Source organism: Macaca nemestrina, chromosome 7, assembly GCF_043159975.1.
Source record: "Macaca nemestrina isolate mMacNem1 chromosome 7, mMacNem.hap1, whole genome shotgun sequence".
NCBI lineage: Eukaryota > Metazoa > Chordata > Mammalia > Primates > Cercopithecidae > Macaca > Macaca nemestrina.
Genome location: NC_092131.1, coordinates 40,319,448 through 40,340,534, shown reverse-complemented (window position 1 = coordinate 40,340,534; position 21,087 = coordinate 40,319,448). Strand labels below are relative to the sequence as shown.

General features: G+C 43.0%; 1 protein-coding gene across 1 annotated transcript in view; it reads left to right on the top strand.

Moving 5' to 3' along the window:
• LOC105472868 (arginase 2) overlaps positions 1–21,087 on the top strand; it is a 36,764-nt gene that overhangs the window by 9,273 nt on the left and 6,404 nt on the right. Inside the window, exons 3-6 of the mRNA XM_011726422.3 lie at positions 15,840–16,017; positions 19,639–19,798; positions 20,660–20,754; positions 20,937–21,041. Of these exons, the coding sequence (XP_011724724.2) occupies positions 15,840–16,017; positions 19,639–19,798; positions 20,660–20,754; positions 20,937–21,041 (538 nt within the window). The remainder of the gene's footprint in view (positions 1–15,839; positions 16,018–19,638; positions 19,799–20,659; positions 20,755–20,936; positions 21,042–21,087) is intronic.

Below are 21,087 nucleotides of genomic sequence, written 5' to 3'. Positions count from 1 at the left end.
TCCAATTTATAAAAACAAAGTGGAATAGCAGTTACTAGGACTTGGTGGGAGAAGGAAATGGGGAGTTAATCATTGCTTAATGGGTACAGAGTTTGTTTTGCAAAATGAGTTCTGGAGCCGGGCGCGGTGGCTCACGCCTGTAATCCCAGCACTTTGGGAGGCCGAGGCGGGCGGATCACAAGGTCAGGAGATCGAGACCACGGTGAAACCCCGTCTCTACTAAAAATACAAAAAATTAGCCGGGCGCGGTTGTGGGTGCCTGTAGTCCCAGCTACTCGGGAGGCTGAGGCAGGAGAATGGCGTGAACCCGGGAGGCGGAGCTTGCAGTGAGCTGAGATCGCGCCACTGCACTCCAGCCTGGGCGACAGAGCGAGACTCCGTCTCAAAAAAAAAAAAAAAAAAAGATGAGTTCTAGAGATGGATGATGGTAGTGATGGTTAGTTACACAATAATATGAATGTACTTAATGCTACTAAACTTAATTTTAGGTATATTATCACAATTTAAGAAGAAACATTTAAATATAGAATGTATATTAAGAACGAGGAAGGTCACTTGAAGTTCTGGCTTCTTAGGAACATAATGCTGTATATGAACATAATGCAGTATATCTGAAAACTCTTCAATTTGTTATTCAGCGCATTGTTTTGATCTGTAAATAAATGCTGATAATTTTTTTAAAAAAAGGAAACTATGGGGGCAGGGCGTGGTGACTCATGAGGCCTGTAATCCCAGCACTTAGGGAGGCCGAGGCGGGTGGATCACCTGAGGTCAGGAGCTTGAGACCAACCTGGCCAACATGGTGAAACCCTGTGTCTACTAAAAATACAAAAATTAACTGGGCGTGGTGGCGGGTGCCTATAATCCCAGCTACTCTGGAGGCTGAGGCAGGAGAATTGCTTGAATCCAGGAGGCAGAGGTTGCAGTGAGCCAAGATGGCACCACTGTACTCTGGTGTCAAAAAGAGAGGAAAAAAACCAAAAAACAAAGTATGACCTGAGGAGGTTCAGAAACTTTCCCAAGGTCAGTAGTAGAGTTGAGAAGGAGTGAAGAACCTCATTTCTTGCCATATGCCACCCGAATTTTGGATTGTCCAATCAACTTCTCAGTCTTCTTGGCTCTTATTACAAAGAAAGAAACTGAACTACCCAGCTTTCTTTTTAATAGAAATGTTATTTATAGTTTATAATGAATGCACTGCATAAAAACTTTATAGCTTCATTATTGTGAAATGTATTCAAGATCCTACAGTAAAAGTGAAACATTCGCAAAGACTTGCGTTAAGGAAGACTACACAGAAAAGCTTTCTAAGGGTCTGTGTGGCTCAGATAGATACTCGGCACATTTTTGAGTTATACATTGTTACAGAAAGTCCACTTAAAAGTGATCATTTGAAAAACAAAAATATAAATAGTTTCAAAAATCTTTAAAAAATCATCCTAAATGTATGATCTTCACCTCCAGCTTCTGAAGAGCCCTCATTCTCAGGGTCTTCCTTCCCTCATTTCCCACTACAGCCATCTCATGATCCTCAAGCTCATGCTTTTCCAACTTGGGTAGGGACTCTCTCAGCTTTCTCCCTGTCATCCCCCAAATCAGTTGTATTGACAGAACCTTTTTTAACACCCTCCTTAGAGGATGAGAGTCTAGTTCCTGTGTTAGGTTGATGCAAAAATAATTGCAGTTTTTGGCATTGAAATGGATACCATAGATAAGAGTGCCCATGGTAAGGGCTCGAAAGTAACAGTGGAAAGAAAAATAGTTCATTTGACTCTCAAACAGTTTGGAAAGTAGTCCAGAGCTGGTTTTGCGGTTCTGTTCCTTTAAGTTCAGACCTAGATTCTTATCTGGTGCAACTGGCAAGGCCTCTGCCTAATGGTGCCAGATGGCTGTAGCCTCAGCAGCAGGATGGAAGAATGAACAAAGAAAGGGGCAACAGCAGTTCTCTTCCCCTCCCAAGAAGTTGCTGCGGGACACTTCTGCTTATCTTATTGTCCAGAACTAGTTCACATGACCACATCCAGTTACAAGTGAGGTTAGTAAATGTAGTTTGTTCGTTTGTTTGTTTATTTATTGATTTATTTATTTTAGACGGAGTCTCACTCTGTCAACCAGGCTGGAGTGCAGTGGCATGATCTCGGCTCACTGCAACCTCCACCTCCCAGGTTCAAGCAATTCTCTGCCTCAGCCTCCATAGTAGCTGAGATTACAGGCACCTGCCACTGCGCCCAGCTAATTTTTTGTATTTTCAGTAGAGATGGGGTTCCACTATCTTGGCCAGGCTGGTCTGGTCTTGAACTCCTGACCTTGTGATCTACCTTCCTCAGCCTCAAGTGTGAGCCTCTGCACCCGCCCCATGTAGCATGTAGAATGTAGTCTATTCTAAGAGGTTATGCTCCCAGCTAAAAGCCTTTTCTCTGTGGAAAAAGGGAAGAATGAGTTTTGGGTAACTAACACTCAGCAGTGCCTCTACCTATACTCTAGACCCCCTGCCCTCCGACAGTCCCTGCTCCAGCATTATCCCTCCTCTCACCTCGTGTCATGGCTCTTCTCTCCTAACCTGTCCTTTTGGTAATTAATTGTGCAACCCTTACCCTCCACCATCCCCCTTGACCTTAGGTAGCCCTCTAGCTGTTGTCCAGTTATTTTGTTTTTCTTCAGAGCCGACTTCCTGGCTTTCTCATTGCCCTTTCACATTTCAGCTTGTTATAATGTGGCTTCGTAGGCCATCATTGCAGTAAACCTAGTATTGCTGCAGTATCTGACCTACTTCCTAATAAGATGAACAGTATAATATTCACTTTATTTACACCACTAATCTTGCTTTCTTTATTGAAACCAACACTATTCTCTCTTGGCTTCAACTTTTCAAATTCCTCTAGTAAATCCTTTCTTTTTTTTTTTTTTTTTTTTTTTGAGACAGGGTCTCACTCTGTCACCCACGCTGGAGTACAGTGGTACAATCTCAGCTCACTACAGCCTCGACCTCCCAGGCTCAAGCGATCCTCCCACTTTAGCCTCCCAAGTAGCTGGAACTACAGGCACATGCCACCACACCAGCTAACTTATTTTTTTTAGAGACAGGGTCTCACTATGTTGTCCAGGCTGGTGTTGAACTCCTGACCTCATGTGATCCTCCTGCCTCGGTCCTTCCAAAGTGTTGGGATTATGGGTGTGAGCCACTGCATCTGGCCTACATCCTCTTTTTCTACCTACTCCTTACATGTTGGTGTTCTCAGGATTCTGTCCTTGATTCTCCTGCTTTATCCTGTCTTGGTTGGCAATTTGCTTCCATGGCTTTACTGTCACCTGTATGCTGATGCCACCCAAAGTTCTATTTTTTTTTTTAATTTTTTGAGACAGGGTCTTGCTCTGTCATCCAGGCCAGAATGCAGTGGTGTCATCTTGGCTCACTGCAGCCTCTACCTTGTGGGCTCAAGTAATTCTCCCACCTCAGTGTCCCAGGTAGCTTGGACCATAGGCTTGTGCCTCCATGCCTAGCTAATTTTGTTTCTTTTTTTCTTTTTGTTTTAGATATGAGGTCTCACTGTGTTGCCTCAGGTTGGTCTCAAACTCCTGGATGTAAGCAATCTTCCCGCCTCAGCCTCCCAAAGTGTTGGGATTATAGGCATGAGCCACTATGCCCAGCAAAAACTGTATCTCTAATACTTATTTTTCCTCCTAACTGCAAACCTGTATACAGATGTCTTCCATGCAGCTCATCTTTTTAACTTTTTGTTATGGAAGTGTTCAAACATAATGAAAGTAGAGATAGTAACATAACTGACTTGATATATCCATCAGCCAGCATCATCACCAATACAAGGCAATGTTTTTTATACCACCTCCAGACCATTTTGGAGTAAATCAGATATCTTGTTTCATGGACTGGACAGCATCTTTTATCACACACAGTGTATCCTAACTTTATTATGGCCACTCAGAAGGGAAACAGACTTCTCGTATCTTAACATAGGAGGTGGTTTTGCAACTTGGAGCAAGGTGCTCACCATCTGTACCCATGGGAGTTAGGCTGTTACCCTTCTGTAGGAACTGAGAGGTTGAGGCACTATCTCCCTAAATGTGTGCATCTCCAGGACATGGCTCCCTGGGTCCTTGAAGAAACATTCCTGCGTTGTGAGACTTGTGAGAGGCCTATTTAGTCATTGTGAAGATTCACATAAGTTTGAAAAGCATAGAGAAATTATGAAATAAAAGGAAGGGAGGTCTCTTTCTTTATTTTCAACAGGGAGAATTAAGCCTCTTAATTTTTAATTAGTATTATTCACATTGCCTGATTAAGTTACACTTTTTAGGTTTCTTTTTTTTTTTTTTTTTTTTTTGTATTTAAGTTTGAGTTGAATTCAAGTAAGGTCCATATTGCTTTATATTTTAAGACCTTTATAGGTTCTCTTTTTTTTTTCTTCTTTGCAGTTTATTTGTAGAAGAATCTAGGTCATTTGTCTGCAGAATTTCTCTGTTTAGAGCCCTGTGTTCTACGACATGTTCTATGATGATGTATACTTCATCAGAGGTGACATTTCAGTGATGCTGTGAGCCACTGACTATTGCCTAGAATTATCCATTAACCTGTCTCCATGTACTTTCAACAGGATAGTCTCTAACATGTCAATGTCAATATATCCCAGACTGAACTTACCATCTTCTCCCTCCCTTCCCATGTCCCTCTATTGCTAGACTCTCTGTTCCCTCTCATTTCTTTCTTTAGCTTCCTGTGGCACTTTGCTTCTCCAGGTCATTTTCTACACTGCTGTCTGAGCACTAGATCCAAAATGCAGATTTGATTTGTCTTCCTGGCTTAGAAACCATAGTTGTTCCCCACCACATTTAGGATCTGGGCCTTGCCCCCTCCTCCTGCCACATCTCTTTGCAGTCCTCTAGGTGCACTCTGGGTTCAGAGGAATTGTGCATTTTTCTATAGGGCTGAAGGTATTCTCTCCTCTGCAGTAAGCATTTCCTCCTCCTCTCTTATTCCTGGCTAATGTCTTCCAGACTCAGATATTGCTGCTTCTGAGAAGTTCTCCTGACCCTTCTCTTCCTGGATCTCTGTTCCCGCCACACCCTTTGCACAGCTGGTTCATAGCAGTTAGCACTGGGCTGGGCTGCCACTTTCTCTGCCTGACATCTCACCAGCCTGTGAGCTCCTTGAAGTCTGCACCATACCTTATTTCTGCATCCCTAGGATTTGGCGGAGTGCTAGGCACACAGTATACTTTTGTTGAAGGAAAAGAGGGAGCAAAGCATCTTAGCTTTCTCCTGTAACTTCATTCACATCACAACCCTTGATGAGTCTTCCCGAACCAGTATTTTGTTTCTCTGAAAATGATCTGCTACTTAGAAGCCACCTGGTCTCCCAGATTTTTAAAAATGTATGACTCAAAGGATAACTGCCAAATATCAAACTTTAACTCTTGCAAGCTAAATACTAGTAGGGGCCGGATGTGATGGCTCACACCTGTAACCCCAGCACTTTGGGAGGCCAAGGTAGGTGGATCACTTAAGCCCAGGAGTTCAAGACCAGCCTGGGTAGCATGGCAAAACCCTATCTCTACCAAAAAAAAAAAAAAAAAAAAATTAGCTGGGTGTGGTAGTGCGCTTCTGTAGTCCCAGCTACTTGGGAGGCTGAGGTGGGAAGATGGCTTGAGCCCAGGAGACGGAGGTTGCAGTAAGTTGAGATCACACCACTGCACTCCAGCTTGGGCAACAGAACCAGACCCTGTCTCAAAAAAAAACCAAAACAAACAAAAAAAAACAAAACCAAAAACGCTAATAGGTAGTAATGACGAGTTATTGCTCCCTTTTTTGAGATACATTTTTAAACTGGGACAGCAGTAGATAATGACTGCTTTCTTCAAGTAAGGCTGACCTCTAGTTAGTTTAGACAGATGTGGCATTGTTATTTTAATATCCAAATTAGTACAATTCAGAGGCAGAACCTAAGAGATTACAGTGGTTGACTTAAATAATTTAATCTTTGAATACCTTTACTTATCCCTCTCTATTAATGACCAAACCTTGAAGGAAGGAGATGTTACAAGGGCTGGTTGGAGCTGTCTCCTCTGGAACTCTGAAGAAATGAACTGGGACAGATATCTCAAGACACATGGTTCTTTGGCTGGGTGCACGGTGGCTCACACCTGTAATCCAGTATTGAGAATAAATATATGTGGTAATGCTCAGCTTTGAAGGGAAGAAAAATGGACCCTTTCTGGCTCCCTCCTCTCTGCCAAGAGAAGAGAACCACAGCCTAGAAAAAGAAGTAGAAAACACCTTCCTGTGTGACCCAAGAGTTGAGTCACTGCAGGTTGTGGCATTGTGGTTAGGGATTTCAGAGAAGCGGTGTTCTAAGATTTACTTGGCCTTGCCTTTATATTCTTTTATAGGGAATGCAGGAAATTCAAACTATGTGTGAGAGCAGGACTCTTTAAGAGCCGTTCCAGTGAGAAATCAGTGGGTCTGCTTTGGTTGCCACTTCTTTTTTTTTCTAGTAGGGATGGGGTCTTGCTATGTTGCCCAGGCTGGTCTTGAACTCTGGCCTCAAGCAATCCTCCTGCCTTGGACCCCAAAGTGCTGGGATTACAGGCGTGAACCACCACGGCCAGCCTGTTTGCTACTTCTCACCAGAAACTGTTTTATTAAAATGACATAGCAATATTACAGATTTTGGGAAGTCTTAGGTTACACCATCAGTTTCAAGAAAAAGGAAAAGGATAGGGTGGGGAGAAAAACCACAAAGATGCCTCATCCAGTTGAACTAATCTGTAATCTCTAGCATGTGTCAGGTCTTTCCTTGTTATCTCATTGAAACCACTATGTGAGGTAGGACAGGTTTAGAAACTGAACCTGACTAGAGATCTGGACTGTCCTAGGAAGTTAGTGGGCAGATGGCAGGGCTTCTTTTCTTTGCATCCAGTGTAGCATTTGGCTAACTGAGGCTGTCTGAGTATTCTGTGCTTTCAGCCCAAAGTAGTAGGGAATGCAGTCTGCTGCTTTGAGGTTTCTTGGGCAGACTCACCAGGATGCTAGCCCAGGGTCTGGGGCAGGGAGCTACCCATCAAAACTGGTAATTTGCAAAGCTGTAGTCACCAGCCTGATGTGTCTTTTTAAAAATTCTTTCTGGAACAAGGCAGAGTGTAACCATTATTATTATTATTTTTTTTTTTTTTTTGAGATGGGGTCTCACTTTGTCTCCCTGGCTGGAATGCAGTGGTGCGATCTCACCTCGCTGCAATCTCTGCCTCCTGGCTTCAAGTGATTCTCCTACCTTAGCCACCCAAGTAGCTGGGACTACAGGCATGTGCTACCATGTCCAGCTAATTTTTATATTTTTAGTAGAAACAGGGTTTCACCATGTTGGCCAGGCTGGTCTCGAACTCCTGACCTCAAGTGATCCACCCGCATCAGCCTCCCAAAGTGCTGGGATTACAGGTGTAGAGCACTGCACCAAGGTGTAAACAATTTTCAAACATCACATGCTCTAAAGAACAGTATTTTATTCCTGGGGACTGTTGCTATTTCTTCTTCTTGTTAGCTACTGGAAAGACTGAAGTTTTATCAACATGTTAATAATAGCAGGTCTTGTCTTCTCAGAGGAGCTCAACAGTCTCGTTCTGAATGGATATGGTTATGTGACTTCATGAAGCCAGAGCAATCCTCCTCTTACCTCCACCCCTGCCTGTGCTGGAACCGGGTTCTAGGGTGTACTAGGGTGCCATCAGCTGACAGTCTGTCTGAGAAAGCCTGAGCTGGCTCATCATGGTCTACAGGTGCTCAGAGGGGTGTACATTCCAAAGCCTATCATTAGAAGATGACAGCATCTGTTCTCCTTAGGCAAGAAGGACAGATGTAGCTGGAGAGCCAATTAGCAGGAAACATATAACTGGTGTTGTAAATCATCTCAGTTACTATCTTGAACTAAATTTTCAAGTGTATTTTGTATTCATATATATATTTTAACTCAAGGATCACATTCATGCAAAGGCATCTATTAACACCATATTTGTATCATTTGCTCTCGAGGTTAACGCTGGTGTATGTTAGATGGATATGTTCCAAAGTGACTGGCCTGGATCCCCACAGTCACTTTCCTTGAGTCCCCAGTGCCACTATCTGTGCCCCTGTCTTTCTCAGTCATGGTCCTCACTGCCTCTGAGAAACCTATCTGTCATGGAGGCAACATGAGAGCAGAGTAGGGAGGCAGGAGATGTTACAAGGGCTGGTTGGAGCTGTCTCCTCTGGAACTCTGAAGAAATGAACTGGGACAGATATCTCAAGACACATGGTTCTTTGGCTGGGTGCACAGTGGCTCACACCTGTAATCCAGCACTTTGGGAGGCTGAGGCGGGTGGATTGCCTGAGGCCAGGGGTTTGAGACCAGCCTGGGCAACATGGAGAAACCTTGTCTCTACAAAAAAATACAAATTAGCCAGGTGTGGTGGCGCATGCCTGTAGTCCCAGCTACTCTGGAGGCTGATATGTGAGAATTGCTTGAGCCTGAGAGGTTGAGGCTGCAATGAGCCATGTTTGTGCTACTGCACTCCAGCCTGGGTGACAGAGTAAGATCATCTCAAAAAAATAGAGACAAGGTTCTTGAGGTTGTACAGTCTTTGGGAGTTAAATGCACCAAATAAAATTCAGATCTCTGCATTTTATTGGTAGTAACCAAATGAGTTTACCTAAACAACAGTCTCTCCAAAGGTTATTGCCCAAATTACATTTTATGGATAATAGAAATTCTACTTACTTCAAATGGCCTGAATTAACCCCGGCATCCCCCATTCCCCACCCTTCAGTTTGGGCTTCTAGTAACATTGCAACTTTATTTTTAATAAGCTAGTATTTCAGGTACAACCTTGTTCTAACAATTAGCAGTCGCATCCCTTTAAAATTCCAGGAATTCGGCTGGGCGTGGCAGCTCACACCTATAATCCTTGCACTTTGGGACACCAAGGCGGGTGGATCACCTGAGGTCAGGAGTTCCAGACCAGCCTGGCCAACATGGTGAAACCTGTCTCTACTGAAAATACAAAAATTAGCCGGGCATGGTGGCAGGTACCTGTAATCCCCGCTACTTGGGAAGCTGAGGCAGGAGAATTGCTTGATCCGTTGGGTAGAGGTTGCAGTGAGCCAAGATCGTGCCAGTTCACTCCAGCGTGGGTGAAAGAGCAAAACTCCATCTAAAACGAACAATTTAAAAAATTTTTAAAATTAATTTCCAAGAATTCCTTTTGCATGGGGCTAAATCTGCCATGTATAATATTTGAGTCTGTAATTTTAAAAGCCATTAGTACCCTCTCAGCACCAAGTGAGGATGCAGAGTCTTTGTTTTTCTCCTGATTTCACTGATTTGTTATTCCTGACAAGTCACAAACATTTCTATCCTATTCATATGTAGAAACAATTTGGAAAAACTGCACACTAAGAGGCCCCTAGCTTTTCTCCATGTCTGTTATTCTACCAATGGGCTGCCTGTGGCTCAGCAGACCCTACTGTGTGTCAGCCCACTTTGAAACCCATCTCTCTTGACTTGCTAAGAGCCCTGGTAGCAACAGGGGTCACAGCAGTAAGGAGAATGGGATAGTCTTATGCTGTCAAATAAAATAAAATAAAAAATAAACCTCACTCATCAATTATATATGAGTCTCTAACCAAAGGGTGATTCAGCTGCTGTTAAACAGTTGGAGCTATTTAGCCTTGCTGAAATTCTTCCTCTGCAATGTGTGGATAGTGATACCAGCAGAGGATGCGAGAATGCGCACCTATCTGTAGAATGTGTAGCACAATGTGGTGTGTAGAGGCAGACAATTATTATCCATTTCCTGTCTCTGGCTTCTTTCAGGGATTTACTCACTAGCCCTGAAATAGAAGTGCTGTTCACAGATATTGCTAAGGTCAGGTAAGGCTGTTTTGATTTCTTCCTTACCGCCTGGTTGCATCATTCTGTTGATGCACTTGTGTTCTTGTTCCACTCTGATAGAGCCTGGAGAGGTTTATCAAGGCCAAAGGTAACATCTGGGGCCTGAAAGATCAGAGTGTAGTACTCGGTGGATTTTATTACCAGCACTCAGGAGAGAACCTACAAGGCTGTGCCAGTGTATAAACAGTAAGTGAAAAATGAGAGCCTTTCACATTGCTTCCAAATCTGTTTGACATGAGAACTTCCTTGAAGTTTCAGGCTCCTCTTGTCCTACAATGTCCTCTTAAAAGAGAAGAAAGAGCAGCAATGAAACACTAGGTCTCACCTGACCTGGACTTACAGATGAGCTGACTTGATGCACAGTTAGAGAAAGGGAAAGTTCCCTCAGGCATAACAGCCAGACACATATTCCTTACACATTACAATGTTTGCATTTTTCATCATTACCCTAAGCTTCATGAAAAATTAGCGAGACCATTTCTTATGACCTATGAACCAGAAGAATTTGCCACAGCACCCTGATAAAGAAATAGCTTTAAGGCTGGGCATGGTGGCTCATGCCTGTAATCCTAGCACTTTGGGAGGCTGAGGTGGGAGGATCACTTGAGGTCAGGAGTTCAAGACCAGCCTGACCAACATGGCGAAACCTTGTCTCTACTAAAAATACAAAAATTAGCTGGGCATGGTGGTGCATGCCTGTAATCCCAGCTACTTGGGAGGCTGAGGCAGGAGAACCCCTTGAACCTGGGAGACGGAGAGTGTAGTGAGCTGAGATCGCACCATTGCACTCCACCCTACTCGAGTGACAAATCAAGACTCTGTCTCCAAAAAAAAAAAAAAAAAAAGAATAGCTTTAATATTACCCAGTTCATCCTGCTCTTACAAAATGTTAACATCCCATCAGCCTCCTCACTCCTCTTAAGAAAAAAAACTGTAGCAGATGGGTCACAATTCATGTTTTCTACAACAACATACTAGAACCAGGATTCAGATAATCCTAGAACTAGGGTTCTGTTCTACCAGTCCTTTGGGTACCTCAATACTATTGGCACAGTGGGCATTAGAGGAGAAAGCTCTTAAGAGGTGACATCAGGCTGGCATATATTTGTTGATTCAGTTCTGTAATTAGAATAGTTTAACATAAATTTGTAATCCTAGAGCAACTTTCATATTTTGTTCTTAAAGGTTATGGCAGTAGAATAAAAAAGTACTCACTGTGGCATAGATTGCTAGCTATCCACCAAAATCCATTCTCACTCTCTTCTGGACATAAGCTAGACCTGCATTTGCTGGCCAGTGCCAAAAGTGAGCAGGAGTAATGTGCCACTTTCAGGCCAGAGTCTTGAAAAGAGGAGGTGTGCTTTCTCAGTGCTTTCTTTCTCTCCTGCTGCCTTGAACCTGGAGAGACCTAGACTTAGCCACACAGATGGCAAAGTCCTAGATATGGGAGCCATAAGCCAGGTCTCTGAATTACCGCATAAAGGAAAGCCTCCTGCTGACCTGGAATACCTACCCTGGATGCTAAACGAACAAGAAATAAACTGTGTTTCAGCCATTATTTGGGGGGAGTTGCTATGGCAGTTAATTTACTCTAATAACCTTACTTAATATTATGTATTATGCTTATAACTAGGCCAGGCATGGTGGTTCACACCTGTAATCCTAGCTCTGTGGAAGGTCATGATGGGAGAATTACTTGAGCCCGGGGTTGGAGACCAGCCTGGAAAACACAGTGAGACCCTGTCTCTACTAATAATCCAAGAAAAGGGGAAAAAAAAGATTAAAGTCTAAAAGGATACAGTAGTAAAACCTGGGGAGTAGGTTTGGGACCTCTGTTATACACGTTATCATCCAATTTTACAGAGAATTTCAATTGCCAGTAAGGGAAGGAGGGGGAAGAAAGCAAAACAGTGCAAGTACAAACTATTTGTCATAGGAGTTCTTCTTTGACACCCCTGATCCTCAGAGAACTTCCTTTGACTCCTTTAGGACTCATTGTCACAAGTCCTTACGTGGCACTGAAACTGTGCAGATTATAGAGCAGAGTTGGTTCTTCCTGAATATTCTAGGGGGGCAAAAAAAAAGCAGAGTTGGGAGCAGGAAGGTAGGCCACTCAGGCAGGGCCTTTCAAGGTATTAATCCCTTTAGAGGGGGCTGGCCCTTAGCTTTGTGGATGCAGAAACACAAGGTTGCTGAGTGCATAGCTCATCAGGCTTTCAGACCCACAGACTCATGCTAATGGTGCTGGATCAACCTAAGTGCCCATGCATAATTATGTGAAGCAGTAGTCCTTCCAGCGTCCACTGTCTAGAAGCTCTTGCCCATATTAAGGCATGTAGGAAACCAACTGAATAGCCAGAAGGCTGTTTGGTGAGATGGCATCGGAGTAAATGGAGTCGGACAATGTTGACAGAATCCACTACCCAGGTTGGGAATTAACCTGATGAACCCCCGACAGAAGTTAGTACCCTTCTAGCACCTGTAATGAGAGCAGAGTGATGGCCTGAATTAGCGACCAAAATCCTATGAAATTCAATCTCTCTTCCTGGGGAATATTGCTGTAAGATTGCCAAATTCTCTTTAGGTTCATTTTTTAGGCTTTGTGCAGCTTTTTTCTAATACAAGTGAGTACTGTTTTCTCTCACGTTTATCTGAGTCTACATCCTGGTTTGCATGATTGGACTTGGGTAGTCCCCAAGTTCTGTGACATATCCACTGGATTGAGCACTTTAATTCCCCTGTGTTTCTTCTTGGTCATATGAGGATTGAATGAAAGCACTTGGCAAATAGTTCTGAAAAGTTAGTTAATATTATTTAACTCCAGTTTGGGGCCTTTTATATGACTATTCCTTAAAGTGCAATGACCAAAATATAAATTTATAAAGAGTATAAATCTGTTATAATTGTACACCTAATACTATAAATCAGCAGGCATACCCTGGTGTCTTACATCTAATAAGAACCTAATGGTTGATGTGATTTAAGGAGAATGCTGAGATAAACATGGAGGTGAAAGTAGAAACATCCAGGAATTGTTCAAGATCTGTGCAGTAGGCTGGGTGCGGTGGCTCATGCCTGTAATCCCAGCACTTTGGAAGGCTGAGGCAGGCGGATCACTTGAGGTCAGAAGTTCGAGACCAGTCTGGCCAACATGGCAAAACCCTGTCTCTACTAAAAATACAAAAACAAATTTACCGGGCATGGTGGCACACACCTGTAATCCCGGCTACTCAGGAGGCTGAGGCAGGAGAATTGCTTGAACCCGGGAGGTGGAGGTTGCAGTGAGCCAAGATTGTGCCACTGCACTCCAGCCTGGGTGACAGTGCAAGACCCTGTCTCAAAAACAAAACAAAACAAAAAGTCTGTGCAGTCCAGGATTGAGTTGTCAACAGAGCAAAGACTTGATATTGACTTGAAGGTTAATTAAAACTTTCATTCTCTTAAGTCTAAAGTATCTTCTCCATATTTTGAGATTTGGTGAAGTCCATAATGACTTTACTCATACCTTTTTGTCTTTTTTTTTTTTTTTTTTTTTTTTTTTTTGAGACGGAGTCTCGCTCTGTCGCCCAGGCTGGAGTGCAGTGGCCGGATCTCAGCTCACTGCAAGCTCCGCCTCCCGGGTTCCCACCATTCTCCTGCCTCAGCCTCCCGAGTAGCTGGGACTACAGGCGCCCGCCACCTCGCCCGGCTAGTTTTTTGTATTTTTTTAGTAGAGACGGGGTTTCACCGTGTTAGCCAGGATGGTCTCGATCTCCTGACCTCGTGATCCGCCCATCTCGGCCTCCCAAAGTGCTGGGATTACAGGCTTGAGCCACCGCGCCCGGCTTTGTCTTTTTTTTAATAGAAGATTTTTATAGATGTTTTATTTGGTTCACATTTTTCTCTTGGTTCACAATGTCTTTGGCCTGTTGTCATATTTTTCTCCTCCTACCCCTGCCCCCACTACCTTTTTATCTAGTTGTCTGGATCTTCTCCAGGTCAGGGCCTTTTATACGACTATTCCTTAAAGTGTAATGGCCAAAAGATAAATACAGAATTCTTGCTGTAGGTGTATCTTACCTTTAAGAATAGGTCTGGGTGACACAAGGGCTGGGGAGGAAAAAAAGAATAGGATAAAGTTTTCTGTCTTGTTTCCAATATCTCTTGGTAGCAATTCCTTGGTTGGCCTCATGGGTTTCTGTTATGGTCATTTTTTATTTTTATATTTCCTCAGAATTTTGGCTTTGGATCGAGTTTGGGTTCAAGAGGTAAAGCTCAAAATTATAATTTAAATTCATGATGAGTCTATGCTGCTCTTAATCCAAACCTTTAACACAAATCTCTGCCAATATTAAGATATGCCATGTCTACCTTGTTACTGCCCCTTCCCCACCAATACTGGGACCCTAAGAATACAATCTATGTCAATGTTCTGTTCTCTGATAGTTCAGATCCCTGTTTGATGGAGTCAGATTATTTAGTTCTCACCCTAAATGTAGCATCCAACTTAGGTGGGAAAATATTCAAAGCTGTGAGAATATAGCACTAGTTCTTAAAGTGCTGGACTCATGAGGAATTCCTTAGGAGACAAATTGCCTAGTAAAAGATAGAGGTTGAGCATCCCTAATACAGAAATCCAAAATCAGAAGTCTTCCAAAATCTGAGACTTTTTGAGCACCAGTATGACATTACAAGTTACCCTGAACACACTGTATTAATGGTATGCCATATTTTCTGCTGTTAAGTACCTATGTGTGAAAAAGCAAGAAAATTACTGCCTATCAGTAGCATATAAATTCACAGTCAGGAAGATGGTGATGCCAAACAATCAGATTGTCCACATGGGTGGCTGTGATAGTGACACCTTTGTTTTCTGATGGTTCAGTGTGCACAAACTTTGTTTCATGCACAAAATGATTTAAAATATTATATAAAATTACCTTCAGGTTATGTGTATAAAGTGTGTATGAAACCCAAGTTTTGTGTTTAGACTTGAGTTCCATCCCTAAGATTTCTCAATATACATAATGCAAATATTCCAAAATCTGAAAAAATAAAACAAAAAGTCTAAAACACTTCTGGTCCCAAGCCTTTGGATAACGGGTACTCAACCTGTGCAAACTCTGGAGCCGGATGGCCTAGATTCGGATCCTGATTCTGGCACTTAACAGCTGTGTAACTTGGGTGGTTACTTCTCTTTGGCTTCAGTTTCCTCATCCACAGAATAAGCACATTTTAGTTGCCTCACAGAATTGTTCTGAGTCTTAAATAAGAATATATGTTGAGCAGTTAGAACAATGCCTGGGATCTTGGAAATAATCAATAAATGTTAGATATTTCTTTTAGGATGTTTCAGATTGGCTTTTTATTTATAAAAGATTGTAAAATGTTAATTTCTTGGCCAGGCATGGTGGCTCATGCCCATAATCCCAGCACTTTGGGAGTTTGAGGTGGGAGGATCAGTTGAGGTCAGAAGTTCGAAACCAGCTTGGGTAACATAGCAAGACCTCATTTCTACAAAAAGAAAGTTTAAAAAAAAAAAGAATCTCTGTGTATTTTTGCTAACTTAATAGTACTTAATTTCCTTTAAAATTGTTGGTTCTTAATTTTCTTTAAAATTGTTGGTTCTTTTTGATATTTTACTTCTACTCTATCACTCTGGAATATCTGAGGTCTAACTGTTAACCATTTTTTTATTGTTGGGTTAAGTCAATTGACATCTCTTAGTTCCAGTTTCCAACATCTGCAAAACTATTCATAATAGGATCAAGATAATCTTCCCACAGTCATTTGACATTTTAAATTTTGCTGTGACAAAATGATTATGATGTGTACTTTGTCACATATTATCATTGTGGCCCAGGCTAGTAAGAGTTGGAGATAGCACAGAAAATTCATCTTGCCATCCCTCATTTGTTTCCAGGCTGCCACCTAAAAGACTATGGAGATTTGAGTTTTACTCCAGTCCCCAAAGATGATCTCTACAACAACCTGATAGTGAATCCACGCTCAGTGGGTCTTGCCAACCAGGAACTGGCTGAGGTGGTTAGCAGAGCTGTGTCAGATGGCTACAGCTGTGTCACACTGGGAGGAGACCACAGGTAAGCCGGGAGCCAGGGGTGGTGAGGGGCTGGATTACATGGTGCTTTGGGCTCATCACTTAGCTTCTTTACCTGTTTCCTTATCTGGAGAAAAATACTCTACAGAATTTTTAGGGTAGATATTAAAATAAACAGCATTTAAACGCCTAAGATCCTGAGCTGCTGAAGGGGCACTGTGGCTTTCTTTGTATGACACATTGTATAGTAAGAAAAGTACATTCAGACACAGCAAGTTCAGAGGTTCAACTGCCTAGGCAAGGTTCCTAGGCACTGTGTTACATGTTTGTCTCCTGGGAAGCTTTCTTGAGACACTATCTTTTGACTTTGGAGAATTAGAAAGGTCCATTGATAGGCTGAATTTGAGAGTTTTTGTTAGCATTTCTGCTAACAGAACTGTTAGAAATCCCCTTTGGCATGTTACTACATTTTCTTTCTTTCTTTCTTTCTTTTTGAGACAGGGTCTGGCTCTGTCTCCCAGGCTGGAGTACAGTGGCATGATCTCGGCTCACTGCAACCTCCACCTCCTGTGCTCAAGTCATCTTCCTACCTCAGCCTCCCAAGTAGCTGGGACTACAGGTGCACACCACCATGCCTGGCTCATTTTTGTATTTCTTGTGGAGAGGGGGTTTGGCCATGTTGCCCAGACTGGTCTTGAACTCCTGAGCTCAAGCGATCCTTCCACCAAGGCCTTCCAAAGTGCTGGGATTACAGGCGTGAGCCATTGTGCCCAGCCATGCATACATTTTCTGCCTCCACAATATGCACCCTAGTGACTCATGCAGTCAGTCCTTTGATCCTGTCTCCTCCTGAATCAGCATGTACTTGATTGAGCACTGTTCTGATATTTTCTCAGCAGTGCTACAGATTGTAGGAAATTTCTGATATATTAAGGCCTAGATGAAATAAATATACATGGAATAAAACAACAATATTGAATTCTACAGAATTTCAAAGGAGAAAGAGATCAATCTGGACTAAAATAGATTTCACAAGGGGATGTGATTTGAACTAAGCAATGAAGGTCTTTGGTAGGAAAAAGGCACTGAAGTACTAGGAGTATTGAGCACTCCATATATATTCTCAGTTCATCCTGCTAACAATGCTATGTGGTAGATACGGTTTTATCATTTACTGCTGGAAGCATGTAGGGACAGACATATGAGAACTTATCCAAGATGGGCACAGTGGTGCATGCCTGCAGGCCCAGCTACTCAGGAGGCTGAGGTGGGAGGATCGCTTGAGCCCAGGAGTTTGAGGCCAGTCTGGGCAACACAGTGAGATCAGTTCTCTTAAAAATAAACAAATAAGAAAGAGAGAAAACTTATGCAAGGTCTAGAACCAGGAAATACAGCTGGAATTCAAATCCAGTGTGACTCTTCCGGTGATTATTTTCCCTGAGGTGCTGAGAGAGCTTTTCAGATCACTGAACAGAAATGAAATCTTTGTTACATCTGGTGAAGCAGGTAGATTCCTCCTTGGGATGAAAAAAAAAAAAAAAAGACTCAGGTTGAAGAAAATGGTCACACCCCGGTTCTCTACTGAGATGACAAGGCCATTCAATTAAAGTAACCAGTCGGCAAGTTTCCTGCCTCCTTTCTCAGTGTGGTCTCTGGAAATTTAGTCTGTCTTCTCGTCTGACTTCTGGTCAAGTCTCACTGTTTGGGGACCCCTATCAATGTGATTACCAGAGATCTTGTTTTCTTTTCTTGTGGCTATCTGTATTGCAGCCATGTTACTGATTACCGGCTCAATGTTAAAACCTAGGCAATCTGAAATTCTAGAGAGGAAGGGATAAGTGCGTAACTTGAACAGATGTTGAACATTTTCAAGAAGAGGCATTTTTAGGTCACTGCTCCTTTTATGTGGCATAACATATATTACTACCTTAATCATCAAAGCAACTCTGATTTACACAGGTCAAGTATTATTATTATCCCTATCTCACAGAAAAGGAAACTGAAGTCTGAAGAAATTAGATGCTTTGTCTTCAGTCACACAGCTCTTCCTGGACTAAAACTCTAGTATTCTGACTTAATCCACTGCCTTTTCACTAGACCATGCTATTCCTCAAAAGACCCAACCAGTGTGGGACATGGAGCCTAGAATAGTTGTCTCATGCTATATTGACCAAGGATGGTTGAAGTCCTAAGATGCTTAAGCTGCATTTCCCATGTATGTCAAATTCCTTGGTTACTGGGAAGCTCTCCCACATTTATTTCATCAGGTGTATTCTTAGAATTGAGACAGGACAGTTGCCTAATTTAAGCAGAGCCCAAGGACAAGGAAAAGCAAAAACAGAAAAACACTTTAAGAATATTTGAGGCCGGGCATGGTGGCTCAAGCCTGTAATCCTAGCACTTTGGGAGGCTGAGCTGGGTGGATCACTTGAGGTCAGGAGTTCAAGACCAGCCTGGCCAACATGTTGAAACCCCATCTCTACTAAAAATACAAAAAATTAGCCAGGTGCGGTAGCATGTGCCTGTAATCCCAGTTACTCGGGAGGCTGAGGCAGGAAAATAGCTTGAACCCAGGAGGTGGAGGTTGTAGTGAGATGAGATTGTGCCACTGCACTCCAGCCTGGGCAACACAGCGAGACTCTGTCTCAAAAAAAAAAAAAAAAATTGAATGCCATGCTAATATATATAAGGTAACATGCAATAAACCTTTTTACTTAGTGATTTTTTACTTAGGAAGCAGGTAGATTTAGTGGTCTAAATGAGGTATTTAATTGGTTTACCCTGTTAATGTCTCCAAGAGCTTTTCTTTCAGAGTTTGGTGAGTTGTTACCTATAGACCATATCATTTACCAAGATTTATTTTCTTTTTTTTTTCTTTTTTTTTTTTTTTTTTTTTGAGACGGAGTCTCGGTCTGTCGCCCGGGCTGGAGTGCAGTGGCCGGATCTCAGCTCACTGCAAGCTCCGCCTCCCAGGTTCACGCCATTCTCCTGCCTCAGCCTCCCGAGTAGCTAGGACTACAGGCGCCCGCCACCTCGCCCGGCTAGTTTTTTGTATTTTTTAGTAGAGACGGGGTTTCACCATGTTAGCCAGGATGGTCTCGATCTCCTGACCTCGTGATCCGCCCGTCTCAGCCTCCCAAAGTGCTGGGATTACAGGCTTGAGCCACCGCGCCCGGCTGATTTATTTTCTTTTTTTTCACTTTTGGAGACACAGTGTCACTATGTTGCCCAGGCTGGTCTTGAACTCCTGGGCTCATGTGATCCTCTCACCTCAGCTCTCTGAGTAGCTAAGATTACAGGTGTACACCATCTTGTCTGGCTTAACTTGATTTCATTCATTGAACAAATATTTGAGGTACTTTTTTGAGCCAGGGCTAATGGATAAAATTACGTGGATTTGCGGACAGCAGTGACATCTGTCACACTGCAGGGTAGCCAGTCACCAGCTTGGAATCTCTAGGGCTTTATATTTCTTCCTGTCTAAATCACTCAAGGTTAATCTTTGGGAACTACAACTACAGGTCTTGCTTCATCCAAACCCAGCCTCCGTCTAGGCCCTGGCTTTGCCCTGTGGAGAGAGTATAAGTTGTTTTGGCTGAGGACATTTGTTATTGGTCATGTTTGCCAAGCAGAGGGCCTTCAAGATTATATTTGTTCTTTGCAGCCTGGCAATTGGTACCATTAGCGGCCATGCCCGACACTGCCCAGACCTTTGCGTTGTCTGGGTTGATGCCCATGCTGACATCAACACACCCCTTACCACTTCATCAGGAAATCTCCATGGACAGCCAGTTTCATTTCTCCTCAGAGAACTACAGGACAAGGTCAGTGGGCCGAAATGGAAAGAAAGGTGAATGCTTGCAGGGTTTTGCTGGGGTTGGTCTAGTTCAGTAAGATTGTGTGAAGGGTGGGGTTGAGTGTGGATTACCACTCCTTCATTTGTTCATCACTATTATGGACCAGGCAGTCTGCCAGATGCTAGGGGTATAAAGACTAGGACATGGTCCCTGTTCTTTGGGGGGGGGGGCTCATAACCTTGTAAGAAAGCAAGGAGGGATAGTAACTATAGCAACTGGTATACCCACAGCCTGAGGACTTCTTGGTTAGAGGCTCCCAGGCCATATTCTCAGACACACTGATCTAGAAGACAAATAAAACCATGATGACCTCTGGGTAACATTTTCCTGAGCAGCTCAGAAGCTATGGGAGTCCCTGTTAGGCATAGACTAGACTCTGTATATCCCTCCCCTCAGTGAGAGACCAAGTCAAACCAGGACACTACAAAGATTATTCATTGGGCAGAAGTCCTGTGTCGGCTGTTGGCCAACTTGAGATGGCAACCAGGTTATGCTTCAAGAACCAATCTGTAAATAAGTCAGTAATGTGCAATGGGATAGAAAAGGGCTAATCAGCAGTATTCCAGCTACTAGGTAAGTTAATGAGAAACCAAGACAACCTTAGAGATTTTATTCTTCGTGAGAAAGCACTACTGTTCCTCAGCTGCCCTTCTGAAACATTTCCACCTTTCATCACTTCTCCTTCCCCGAGGAGTGTGTCCTGTGTTGCTCTAAACTTACCCTGTGGGTGGCAGAAGAAAGTAGATTGCATACCCAGGAAGCACATGGTGATGATCTTGGTGAGACCAAGAATTCTTGATTAATCCTGTCCATTCCTCCCTTTCATAGGTACCACAACTACCAGGATTTTCCTGGATCAAACCTTGTATCTCTTCCCCAAGTATTGTGTATATTGGTCTAAGAGACGTGGACCCCCCTGAACAGTAAGTTGATGCATTTGGCTGAAGTTTAGGGCCCGTCCTAGCCAATTATGTTCCATTTGAAAGGCTGATGCTCGACTTGGTCTATTGTAGGTCACTATAACAAACCCACCCCCTCCCCCAAATATGCATTTATTTAAAATGCTCTTTAAACTAAGGACTCCTTCCTTTATATCTCATCACAGTTTTATTTTAAAGAACTATGATATCCAGTATTTTTCCATGAGAGACATTGATCGACTTGGTATCCAGAAGGTCATGGAACAAACATTTGATCTGCTGATTGGCAAGTAAGTAACTGTAACTGATGTCAGGGCAAACCCCCAGTGGGCAACA